The 12313-nt window shown below is 44.0% G+C and overlaps 1 protein-coding gene across 9 annotated transcripts in view; it reads right to left on the bottom strand.

The window, feature by feature from the left end:
• Positions 1–12313, bottom strand: part of CFAP61 (cilia and flagella associated protein 61) — a 292210-nt gene that overhangs the window by 173559 nt on the left and 106338 nt on the right. For all 9 annotated transcript variants that reach the window (XR_014832901.1, XR_014832904.1, XR_014832903.1 and 6 more), the window contains 3 exons: positions 11757–11834; positions 4152–4358; positions 902–1036 (listed from right to left, as the gene is read on the bottom strand). Coding sequence is in view for 5 of the 9 variants with exons in the window: in XM_085004564.1 (XP_084860690.1) it covers positions 902–1036; positions 4152–4358; positions 11757–11834 (420 nt within the window). In the remaining 4 variants the exon portion in view is untranslated. The remainder of the gene's footprint in view (positions 1–901; positions 1037–4151; positions 4359–11756; positions 11835–12313) is intronic.

The following is a 12313-nucleotide window of genomic DNA, read 5'->3' as shown; positions in this document are numbered from 1 at the left end:
AAAAAGGTAAGTGTAGGACTTAGAGTAGCCTGGGTCACAGTGAGCAGCTGCCTCTGACCTGGGCCTTTGTGGACCCCCCTCCTCCCCTTGTAAAGCAGGAGCTGGAGTCAGTGAGATGACACACTTCTTCCTGCAACACTGGGGTTTGTCACGGTTGTTGATTTGAGCACCAGCTCTGATGAGCAACTCTAGCTAAATGTTTGGAGAGTTTCAACCTTGCACTTTCCTCTTTTGTCCCTGACAAAGGACAAAGGTCAGCCCACTAAAGGGATTCCTCTCCACGTCATTCACGTGGGAGTGAGCACGAACAGTACGGGCTTATATGTAAGTCAGCCTAAGCCACGCTTCCAGTGAAGGGACTGAACACGGCTGTGGGTGTACGGCTGTTCACAAGTGCATGTTCGTTTAAAGCGAAATCTAGGTCCTGTTTCTGTCCCTTTTCCTAAGCTGGTATTCCGAGGCGCGCGTTTTAAGGCCAACCCCCCTGCCACCCAGGGCAGCTAAGACGTTCCTATTCATGACCCTGCATCCCCGCGGAGAAGTGAACAAACCCAGCTCATGACTGACTCAACCGGCTTCAATGCAGCTGGATCTATTATCTCAAACCCGAAAGCAAAACAGGATGGGAAGGCGAGTCTGCTTTGGAGCAAGGAGTGTGGGCGACCCCAGAATGATGCTTGGGAGGCATCCTCGGGGGGGGGGGGTGACGACGGGGTGTCACGAGGGATTGCGCGGGGCCGGGGGTCGTTGCGAAGGCCCCACCCGAGAAAGGGGCCGCGGGGCGCCCCCAAAAGGCCAGTAATTACGGAGAAGCCACCGGGCTCCGCGCAGCAGCGCCGCCCCATCCGCCACGCCCGCCCGCGCTGGCACTGCGCCCCGCCTGCCGCCGCCTGCTACCCACCGGGTCCTTGGAGACCTCCTTTGATGGAGCGTTGATGCCAAGCTTTTCCAGGGGATAGACAATCTGTCGTCGGGGCCGCACGGGAACCAAGAAGTGGAGGGCGGATGTCAGCGAGTGGGCGCTGGGGCTCTGGACCTGGGGGACAGCGACCTCGATGTTAGGGAAGATCGGGGGAGCAGAGCGCAGATGCCTGCTCGGCTTGACAAATACAAAACTCCCCACCCGGCCAAAGCCGGGAGGGGGGAAAATCAGCAAATACACCAACATACTCTTCGAGCAGAGGAATGAATCGTAGATAATGCCTGACACTAATGAAGATAATTACGGGAGTAATTGCATTACTATCTCTGTGGGAATGACAGATAAACAAGTGGTTTGGTTTATGGGATTTTTTCAGCGCAAGTATTTTCCCCAGGAGGATATTCTTCTCTATGGTGATCATGAATCAGCTTGATTTGACCCCATTAAGCTGTGTTATCTGTGTCCTGGTAACCTTTGCGCGTTTGGCAGGAGCTGCTTTACAGAGGCACATAGATTAAAATGTCATCCGAGGGGCAAGAGGGTGCAAATGTGAAAATCCTCCTGTTTGTGAAAGTCACAGCTACTTCAGCCGAGCCTTTGTCGATAAAATGATAAAATAAATGTTTTAAAACAAAAGAATGAAACCAGAGAGGGTGGGGGTGGGCGGCCCAGATCAGATTATTCTAATTTCTATTAATACTAAATTATAAACTGGATTTATGCTTACTGAAAAGGGGCTTTGAGAAATCATGTTTTAGGAGAATGCTTTATTAATTTTATCCAATTTTTAAACTTGGCAGAGAAAACAGCGTGGTGATCTTTATTTCCTTGACATTTATGAAATCTTAGCGGTTTGGGTGAAACCAGCTCAGGCTACTTCAACCTTTTAAATCTCAAGAGTTAAACTGTCAAATCCCAAATTTTTAATGATACGTTTACTGAGTTTAAACTGGAAACCAAAGAAAGCAAAATGGAACTGTAGATGTAGTTTAATACATAAGATGCTTTACATATGACTTAATGCTGTTCTAAAAATAGCCCCAGCCCTTTCCAAGAGCTTCTTCAAGTGATTTCTAAAATCCTTTACCATTGAACTTCACTGCCTGATTTTACACTGAAAAATAGGACCTGGGACTCTCTAGCCAAAGCTGTGTTTTTAAGCCTGGAAGATCTTTCAGTGCATGTTCTGGCAGGACAATGTGGAGAAAATTGTCTTCATAATGCCAGCAAAAAGCTCACTCTTACTGCAGTCAGTTGGGGATTTATAGCTGAATTCAGAGATTTTACCTACATTATTTGGTATTGCTTCTTGCACTCATTTAAATGTACATGTGCAGGAGTTCCCATCGTGGCTTACTGGTTAACAAACCCAACTAGCATCCATGAGGATGCAGGTTCAATCCCCAGCCTCGATCAGTGGGTTAAAGATCTGGCGTTGCTGGGAGCTGTGGTGCAGGTCACAGATGAGGCTAGGATCCTGTGTTGCTGTGGCTATGGTGCGGGTGGCGTCAACCCCTCTGATTCGACCCCTAGCCTGGGAACCTCCATATGCCCTGGGTGTGGCCCTAAAAAAAAAAAAGATAAAAAGACAAAAAAAAAAATACATGTACATCTGTAAATCAACGAGAGGTGCAGACTGAGAGGAAACATAAATCTATGTGATACATACAATCGTACTACATGGTCCTAATTCTATACCATGGGGGGAAATACATACACATCAATGAGCTCAATTTAAGGCACTCTTTTGATGATGGACGCAATAGGACGTTCCAACTGCTGGGCACATGCAGGCACCATTTTGAATAAAACTAATTCAATATCACAACCTGAAGGTCACCAAACTGGCATTTGCTCAAATGTGAAGTAAAAGGAAACTATGCAGGACCAAGATTTTCAGACACAAGTGTCACCTTCCCACGTCCCAAGTTCAAATCTGGGGCACTCAGGTTGCTGAAATGCTACATTTTGATAGGAAAACAATCATCACTTAGGGCACATTCTATATCCACGACCAAGCTTTTCCGTGTTTTTCTCTCTTTCTCCCCCATTCTTGCTGTTCTTCTCCAAAAGGCATTTGTTAAATAAGACACACTGATAAATTTACTGTTATGTGTATATTTTTAACTTGGATAATTTTAGGCTGGTTTTAACGTCTATAATTAAGATCATTGAAAAATCCTCATAGCTCACCGTGATAATTTAGAAAAACACTGTGATAATGTCAGACTCTAGGTAGAGGCTGAGAATGGTGTTGGTCATGAACAAGATCTAATGGGGCAACTCTTGCCTAGTGGAAGGGTTCAGATTCAACACCCGTCAAGTCTGCATCGAGTGGAGGACCCACACTGCAGGTGACAGAGGGCCAACTTATAGGAAAGAACAGCTTGGGGAATCCAACTCTAAGAGGCCCATGCCTATAACTAAAGCAGGACACTGTGTGTGTGTGTGTGTGTGTGTGTGTGTGTGTGTGTGTGTGTGTGTGTATGTGTAACTGTTCCAGGCACTGGGGGAACAGCTCTGGACAGGACAAACACTGCCAACTTCATGGCACAGGCTACGATGTTAAGGAGTGAAAAGAGCTATGAGGGAGACTCAAGCAGGGGATGTGGAAGCAAGAGCTGGCTCCTTGTGCGTGTGTGTTACAGAAGTATGGCTCCACAGAAATGCCACAAGTATTATGCACACATAGATGTATTTACCACGTAAAGATTGTGTCAGTATCACGTACCTGCCCTGTTTATCTGTCACTTTCACGGGGGTTATAGTGCTCACCTGGAATGCCTTGCTGCCGTGACAGCACCCCAGTCTTAAGGACTGAACTGATTTATTCCCCGGGTTCAGTACTAGAACGTTCTGTGCTTCAGGAACGAGATAGGACGTTTCGGCATCCGCTAATGCACGTAAGAAATAATTTGATTCTCACACCCCTTAGTGTGTTTTTCCATGGCTTTTGGTCTGTTTTTTTCGTTGTTGTTGTCGTTGATATGGAAAAGCCAACAAATTGTTCTACTAATTATATGGGTTGTGACGGTTTCAGAAATTCAGAGCCTTCCGGATTTTCACTGTGGTGTTAAGAAAAGGGCCAAACAGGGTATGGCCATGTGAAATTCAGAGCCACGTCATAATCAAAATCCCCGGCGTGTGGATGACATGAAATGTGGCACAGGACGCAAATGATACCGTGGATGCGGATCTGCTGGAAAAGTGAATTAGGACCCTCTCTTACCTTGCCTTCCGTAGACTGTGGGTACACAGGGTAGTAGAGACAGGACTTAAATCCTAAACGGAGGATCTCCTTTAGGAAGAACTTGGTGTAGTGTCGGAAAATGGGATTCAGAGCAAAGTGATACAGGTGTCCGTGTTCTTCGCGCTGGTGGTGACTGAAATAGATGAAATCCTCAATGTTGTAGTGGGATCGTATGTACTCTATATCCTGAAACAGGTGGGAAAGGACATCTAAGAATGTTTTCACACGTTAGTAGGTGCAAACTATGACATTTAGAGTGGATGAGCAATGAGGTCCTACTGTACAGCACCCGGAACTGTATCCAGGCTCCTGGGATAGACCACGATGGAAGATAACATGAGAAGGAGAATGTGTATATGTGCGTGCCTGGGTCACTCTGCTGTATGGCAGAAATTGGCACAACACTGTACATCAACTACATTTTAATAAAACATTAATTAAAAATAAAAGGATGTTTCAGCAAATGGCATACGTTTTCTGGGAAATGTCACTTAAAAATTACTGGAAGCGCAACAGTAAGAAATGTGTTTTTCTCTCCTATTATTTACTCCTTTGTCTTCATAATTTATTTTTCTTTTGGCATGCGGAAGTTCCTGGGCCAGGGATCAAACCCGTGCCACGGCAGTGACCTGAGTCACAGAAGTGACAACACCATATCCTTACTCCACTGCACCACCAGAGAACTCTCATGGTTACTTTTTTTCCCCCCCAGTTTTTAAAGCTTTATTATTAAAGTAGAGTAGATTTATAATGTGTTCATTTCTGCTGTCCAACAAAGTGATTCGGTTATAAATATACACACAGCCATTCTAATTTTTTAAAAGTTAAAAATTATGTTTCCTGGTGTTCCTGTTGTGGCTCGGTGGTTAAAGAATCTGACTAGGAACGATGAGGTTTCGGGTTCGATCCCTGGCCTTGCTCAGTGGGTTAAGGATCTGGTACTGCCGTGAGCTGTGGTGTAGTTTGCAGATGCGGCTCAAGATCCCACGTTGCTGTGGCTCTCGCGCAGGCCGGCAGCTGTAGCTCCGATTAGACCCCTAGCCTGGGAATCTCCATATGCTGCAAGTGCAGCCATAGAAAAGACAAAAAAATATATATATATATATATGTTTCCTGAAAGTCACTTGCTTTGATGGTTTACTTCTAGAGCATGGCTCGGGCTTTGGAATTTGGTCATCACAGCTTTTCTGAAAACCTAGAGAGACCTGAGTCTTTGTTGTGGCCAGGTGGCAGGACAGCAGGCTTACCCGCTGTTGGGCAAGGGGGCACCAGCCAATTGGTGTAGGACAAACACCCACCCACATCCTCTGGGTTCATTACTCTTCTCTATTCACCTATTAAGTGGAAACATGCCACCCCACAAGGCACACACTCCGGCACATGCAACTGGCTGGCCTGCAATAGATTGTGAGGTTGGGCCTTGTCCATAAACACCCCTTGAACTTTTTTATGCTTCTGAGGTCATACGTTTTTTACATGGTGGAAGGTAATTTAAAGGACCAGTGAGCAAACTGGTAAAAGAAAATCTCAGAGGGGAAGACCTAAATTGACATTTCTCCAAAGAAGACATATGAATGGCCAATAGGCACATGAAAAGATGCTCATTGTCACTACTTATTAGAGAAAGGCAAACCAAAACTCCAGTGAGGTACCAACGTACACTCATCAGAATGGCCATCATTAAAAAGTCTACAAATAACAAATGCTAGAGAGGGTAAGGAGAAAAGGGAACCCTCCTACACCATTGGTGAGAATGTAAGTTGGTGCAGACACTATGGAAAACAGTATGGAGGTTCCTCGAAAAAAATAAAAATAGATTTGTCATATGATCCAGAAATCCCACTCCTGGGCATATATATATATATATATATATATATATATATATGGACAAAACTATAATTCAAAAAGATAGATGCACCCCTATGTTCATAACAGTGCTATTTACAATAGCCAAGACATGGAAACAACCTAATAGAGCATGGACAGATGAATGGATTAAGACGATATATAATACATATATATTATGAATATTATTCAACTGTAATAAAGTATGAAATGATACCATTTGCAGCAACAGGGACAGACCTAGAAATTATCATACTAAGTGAAGTAAGTCAAAGATAACTACCATATGGTATCCCTTATACATGGAATCTAAAATATGACACAAAAGAACTTATCCACAAAACAGTAACATACTCACAGACATAGAGAACAGATTTGTGTTGCCAACAGGGAGGGGCAGAGTGGGAGTTTGGGACTGGCAGATGCAAACTATCATATATAGAATGGATAAACGAGAGTTCCTACTATATAGCACAGGGAACTCTATTCAATAGCCTATGACAAACCTTAATGGAAAAGGATATGAAAAAGGACATACAGGTATAACTGAGTCACTTTGTTGTACAGCAGAAATTAATACCACATTGCATTTTTTTTCCTCGCTTTTGTAGGGACGCACCTGCAGCATATGGAGGTTCCCATGCTAGGAGTCTAATTGGAGCTACAGTTGCCTATCCCACAGCCACAGCAACACTGGATTCGAGCCACATCTGTGACCTACATCGAAGCTCATGGCAACGCTGGATCCTTAACCCACTGAGCAAGGCCAGGAATCAAACCCACAACCTCATGGTTCCTAGTCTGATTCGTTTCTGCTGTGCCATGACAGGAACTCCTAATACCACACTGTAAATCAACTCTACTTCAATAATTTTTTTTTTTTAAAGGCATATCTCAGGCAGGCTGCTCCTGCTTCTATGGGCCCATGCTGATCACCATTTTTGTCCCCCATACTGGGGCGGGGGGGAACCAGTAGCCCATTCATGCTGACTGTGCCCTCATTGCCCAGCAGTACACACTGTGGGGGTGCGGGGGCACAATCCAGGGTGAGTGTGACTCTCCCATGAGGTGTAGTAACACACCTGATATGCAGGAAAAATCAAACCAAAAATCAATTGAAGGCAAGAGATAATGGCCAAAAACTTCCCTAACATGGGAAAGGAATCACGCACTCAAATCGAGGAAGCACAACAAGTGCCATATAAAATAAACCCAAGGAGGAATACCCCAAGACACATATTAATCAAACTGACCAAAATTAAAGGCGAAAAGAAAATACTGAAAGCAGCTAGGGAAAAGAAACAAATAACATACAAGGGAACCCCAATAAGGTTATCGGCAGATTTTTCAGCAGAAACTCTTCAGGCAAGAAGGGAGTGGCATTATATACTTAACGTGACGAAAGGAAAAAACCTCCAACCAAGATTACTTTACCCAGCAAGGATTTGAGGGAGAAATCAAAAGCTTCACAGATAAGCAAAAGCTAAGAGAATTCAGCAACACTAAACCAGCCTTACTATAAATACTAAAGGAACTTCTCTAGGCAGAAAAGGCCGCAACAGGAAACAAAAATACCACAAATGACAAGGTTCACCAGTAAAGGTATATATACAGTAAAGATACAAAATCATCCATGCACAATTATACCATCAAAATCAGAAATCATGAAAAGAGGTGGGTACAAATGCAGGACACTGGAGATGAACTTGCAATTAAAAATCAATCAAAGGCAGATGGGAAAAGCACCCACTTCTAATTCTTCTTTTTTTTTTTTTTTTTTTTTTTTTGTCTTTTGTCTTTTGTCTGTTGTTGTTGTTGTTGCTATTTCTTGGGCCGCTCCCGCGGCATATGGAGATTCCCAGGCTAGGGGTTGAATCGGAGCTGTAGCCACCGGCCTACAGCCAGAGCCACAGCAACGCGGGATCCGAGCCACGTATGCAACCTACACCACAGCTCACGGCAACGCCGGATCGTTAACCCACTGAGCAAGGGCAGGGACCGAACCGCAACCTCATGGTTCCTAGTCGGATTCGTTAACCACTGCGCCACGACGGGAACTCCTTCTAATTCTTCTTACTTTCCACTGTAACATTGTCCTAAATGCACACTTTTAAGAAGAGAAACTGGAGAATGCAAGAACTTGATGTACCTTGTGACTGGCTAGGATGGCGGTATAAAATTCAGGAAAATTATGAAGTTCAAGCCCCTCAAAACCCCTTGTTCTTCCAGCTTCTCCCACGAAGCACAAAGGAAAAAACGAGGGCCATTCTTGCCATGTCTGCCCTTCCCATCGGCGTGGACCCTGTAACTGCCTTCACGCCCTAAAGGCAGAGGTTTCTTTAATTACCAAGGAGATATCCTTCATTACCAAATAAAATGAGCCATAAGTGAAAGGCTGAGAAATCAATGAAAACCAAAAAGCAAAGAGCCAACAGAGGTTATTAAAGCAAAACAGCAGATAGGCCATGTGCACTTAATTTTCCTCCCACCCCAAATTCCTTAAAAGAAAAACAAAAATGAGTTTTAAAATAATGAGAGAGGGGAAGTTCCCATTGTGGTGCAGTGGAAACGAATCCGACTAAGAACCATGAGGTTGCAGGTTCAATCCCTGGCCTTGCTCCGTGGGTTAAGGATCCGGCGTTGCCGTGAGCTGTGGTGTAGGTCACAGATGCGGCTAGGATCCCGAGTTGCTGTGGCTCTGACATAGGCTGGCAGCTGTAGCTCCGATCAGACCCCTAGCCTGGGAACCTCCATATGCCATGGGTGCTGCCATAGAAACACAAAAGACAAAAATAAATTAATTAATTAAATAAATTAATTAAATAATGAGAGAGGGTGATGGGGCAAAGTTGTAAGATAGTTTTCCGCAGAAAAGGGAACGTATCATAGGTTACACCTATGGTTTTCTGCCATAGGTTACTCCTTCCTACCGTGGGCCACTCCAGGGTCCCCGTCTGCTGCCCACCAGTGCTATGTTCAAGCACCACGAAAAGCCGGAAATGGCTGCTCCCTCCCAATTGGACAGAGAGGCAGGCAGCCTCCCAGAAGCCAGAGTGATGCAGTGGAGAAGCAGATGCACACATCTGTCAGGGAGACTGTTCCAGTCTTCCTCACTGAAATTCAATCTCTCATTCATCACATGGAAGACTTTTTTTTTTCATATGCCCATGGCATATGAAAATTCCTGGGCTGGGGTCAAACTGGAGCTGTAGCTGAGGCCCATGCCCCAGCCACAGCAACACCAGATCCGAGCCGCATCTGCAACCTACACGGTAGCTCACGGCAATGCTGGATGCTTAACCCACTGTGTGAGGCTAGGGATCGAACCTGCATCCTCATGGAGACTATGTTGGACTTTTAACCTGTTGAGCCACAAGGGGAATCCATGGAGAGACTTTTGAGGAAAACTGACACACGCAAAAGATCAGAATAGAGAAACACAATTTATTCCACAGGAAACAGAGGTCAGCCAGCACAGAAAAGAGAATTTTTTTTTAAGTTCTATTCAGTGTCCTCCGAGATACCAAAAAGGATCTTGCATAAACCATAACAAACAAACTGCTACCAAAAAGGAACAATAAGAAAACAAAGAAGAGATTTGGAAGTTAAATACAAAAACTCTGAAGTTAAAATGCCAATAGAAGGTCTAGAGAATAGAACAGATGAGGCCAAACACTGAAATGGGATTCAAGGACGTCTCCTAAATGAAGAAGTACGAGATTAAAAAGCACAAGAAGAAATATAAGAGACAGTGAAGGGTCGATGCCATCTAAAAAGGGATTTAAGGAGTTCCTGTCGTGGCAGAGTGGTTAATGAATCCAACTAGGAACCATGAGGTTGTGGGTTCGATCCCTGGTCTTGCTCAGTGGGTTAAGGATCTGGCGTTCCGTGAGCTGTGGTGTAGGTCGCAGACACGACTCGGATCCCTCATTGCTGGTGTAGGCTGGCAGCTACAGCTCCCATTAGACCCCTAGCCTGGAAACCTCTACATGCCGCAGGAGCGGCCCTAGAAATGGCAAAATAAATAAATAAATAAAATAAAAAGAGATTTGAGGAGTTCCTATTGTGGCTCAGGGGTAACAAACCTGACTAGTATCCATGAGGATGTGGGTTCAATCCCTGGCCTCGCTCAGTGGGGGTTAAGGATCTGGCATTGCTGTGGCTGTGGTGTGGGCCAGCAACTGCAGCTCCGATTCGACCCCTAGCCTATGAGCTTCCATACGCTGTGGGTACGGCCCTAAAACCAAGTGGGAGGGGTTTAAGAAGAGGCGAATGGAGAAAATGAAAGGGAAGAAACAATTACTGAAATCATAGAAGAAAGTTGTTCCCAAGCTCCAAAGAGGCATAAGATACTTTTTAAGAATTTTAGGAATAAAAAGAAAAAATGAATTCTTAAGAGAGAAAGCAAACAGACATTCAATTATTTACATCAGGCTGCATTTTACCCATGATATTGGATACTAGGAGACAATGATAGTAAAAACATCAACATTATGATGAGAAATAAATTGCATACGAATTCTATACACAGCTGAATGAGTATTCAAGAGTGAGGTCAGATGAAAACCTGTAAATATGTGACTCAGACACCCTACCCCCTTCCACCTTTTCTCCAAGAATTCTCAAGAACATATTTAATCAAAACAGAAAGGGGAGTTCCCCTCGTGGCTCAGCAGGTTGAGACCCCAACAGAGTGTCTGTGACAATCCCTGGCCTCACTCAGCGGCTTAAGGATCCAGCGTTGCTGCAAGCTGCAGTGTTGGTCACAGACACAGCTTGGATCCGGTGTTGTTGTAGCTGTGGTGTAGGCCTCAGGTACAGCTCCAATTCGATCCCTAGTCTAGGAACTTCCATATGTTACAGGTGTGTCTGTAAAAAGAAAAGAGAGAAATGAATTCAAGAACAAGTGTAGTTTGAATATATTAAAGAAATAAAGCCCTATTACAGCTCAATAAACACCAAAACACATTTTAGTACATTTCAATACCCATTCATAATAAAAAAACTTTTAGTAAACTAGAAATAGGAGAGAACTTCCTTAACTTGATAAAGGGTATCTTCCAGAAGCCAGCTTCCCAGAAGGCAAGTCTCAATATTATAATTAACAGTTCTGCCTAAATTTGTTCTGTAAAATCTGCATAGGTACAAATAAATTCATAGTAAGTGTTACCAGGTTTACCTGGAAAAGAAAGACCCAAGTAAACCCATGAAAATTTAGGAAAGAAATACAAAGAAGAGAAGAGACTCCCCTACCAGACACAAAAGCATGTGGTAATGCAATAGAGATCAACAAAGAAATCCACGGGACAGGATAGCGAGTAAAAATGGACACAGGTGTGCAGAAATTTAATAATGTAAAGCAGCATTTTAAATTAGTCTGGAAAGAATGGACTACTCAGTAATGAATACTTTGGAATAGTTGGTGGTGCACTGGGAAAAAATAAAATTAGATGTCCACTTGACATCACACACACACACACACACACACACACACACACACACACACACACACACACGATGCATGTAGTTAAGCAGAAGGAATAGTGTGGAACTGGGAAATGCCTAACTTTCAATAGTAGTAATCCTTTGGGGAGAGAGAGGTGGGATGCAAGAAGATCTATAGCCTTCAGAAAAGGGAGACATTCATATTAAATAAGTAAAAACGAAACTTCAGAAGAGGCTAATCCATGGCGGGAAAAAGGCACAATCAAGGAAAGGAACATCCACTTCGCAATTTACCATTTCATTTCTGATCACTGCAATGCCGACTACTTGTCCTGCAACTTCGGCCACAAATGCCTGCAGTGGTGTTCCATCCTGAAAAGAGAAGCGTGTGTTTTAAGACCCTTAAAAATATTGTTATTAATGTCTCCATAAGCTGTCAATAAAGGGCTTCAAGCAGGACCACATGAGGACAATAACAAAGCCACCATCTAGCACCTCTTGCCTTTGGGCCAGGTCATAGGTTAGACGCCCTCCCTGCATTCCTTTAACCCTCACTCCAACCTCTGAGGTAAGTATCATCATTATCTCTACTTCATTTATGAGAAAAGAAGGCTTGGGAGGCTAACTTGCCCAGATCTCCAGCTAGAAGGGGTGGAGCTATGATTCAAACCCCATTCCTTTGACTCAGAACCTGTTTTCTTTAGCATCACATCGGGCATCTATGATCTTAGAAGCCAAGGTGGCCCTAATTTGGGGAAGAAATGACTAAATGACAGCCAGAAGGGGACTCTGCAATGGGCTGGCTGGTGTCAGTCTGTTTCTTGGATCAGCTGCTTGTTATGTGGTTTATC

Source organism: Sus scrofa, chromosome 17, assembly GCF_054392235.1.
Source record: "Sus scrofa isolate SSC_HxYL_T2T_F1_AM1 chromosome 17, Sscrofa_HxYL_maternal_Yorkshire_Landrace_v2.0, whole genome shotgun sequence".
NCBI classification, from domain to species: Eukaryota; Metazoa; Chordata; class Mammalia; order Artiodactyla; family Suidae; genus Sus; species Sus scrofa.
Note: the sequence above shows the minus strand (reverse complement) of the source record. Positions and strands in the feature narration are given on the sequence as shown.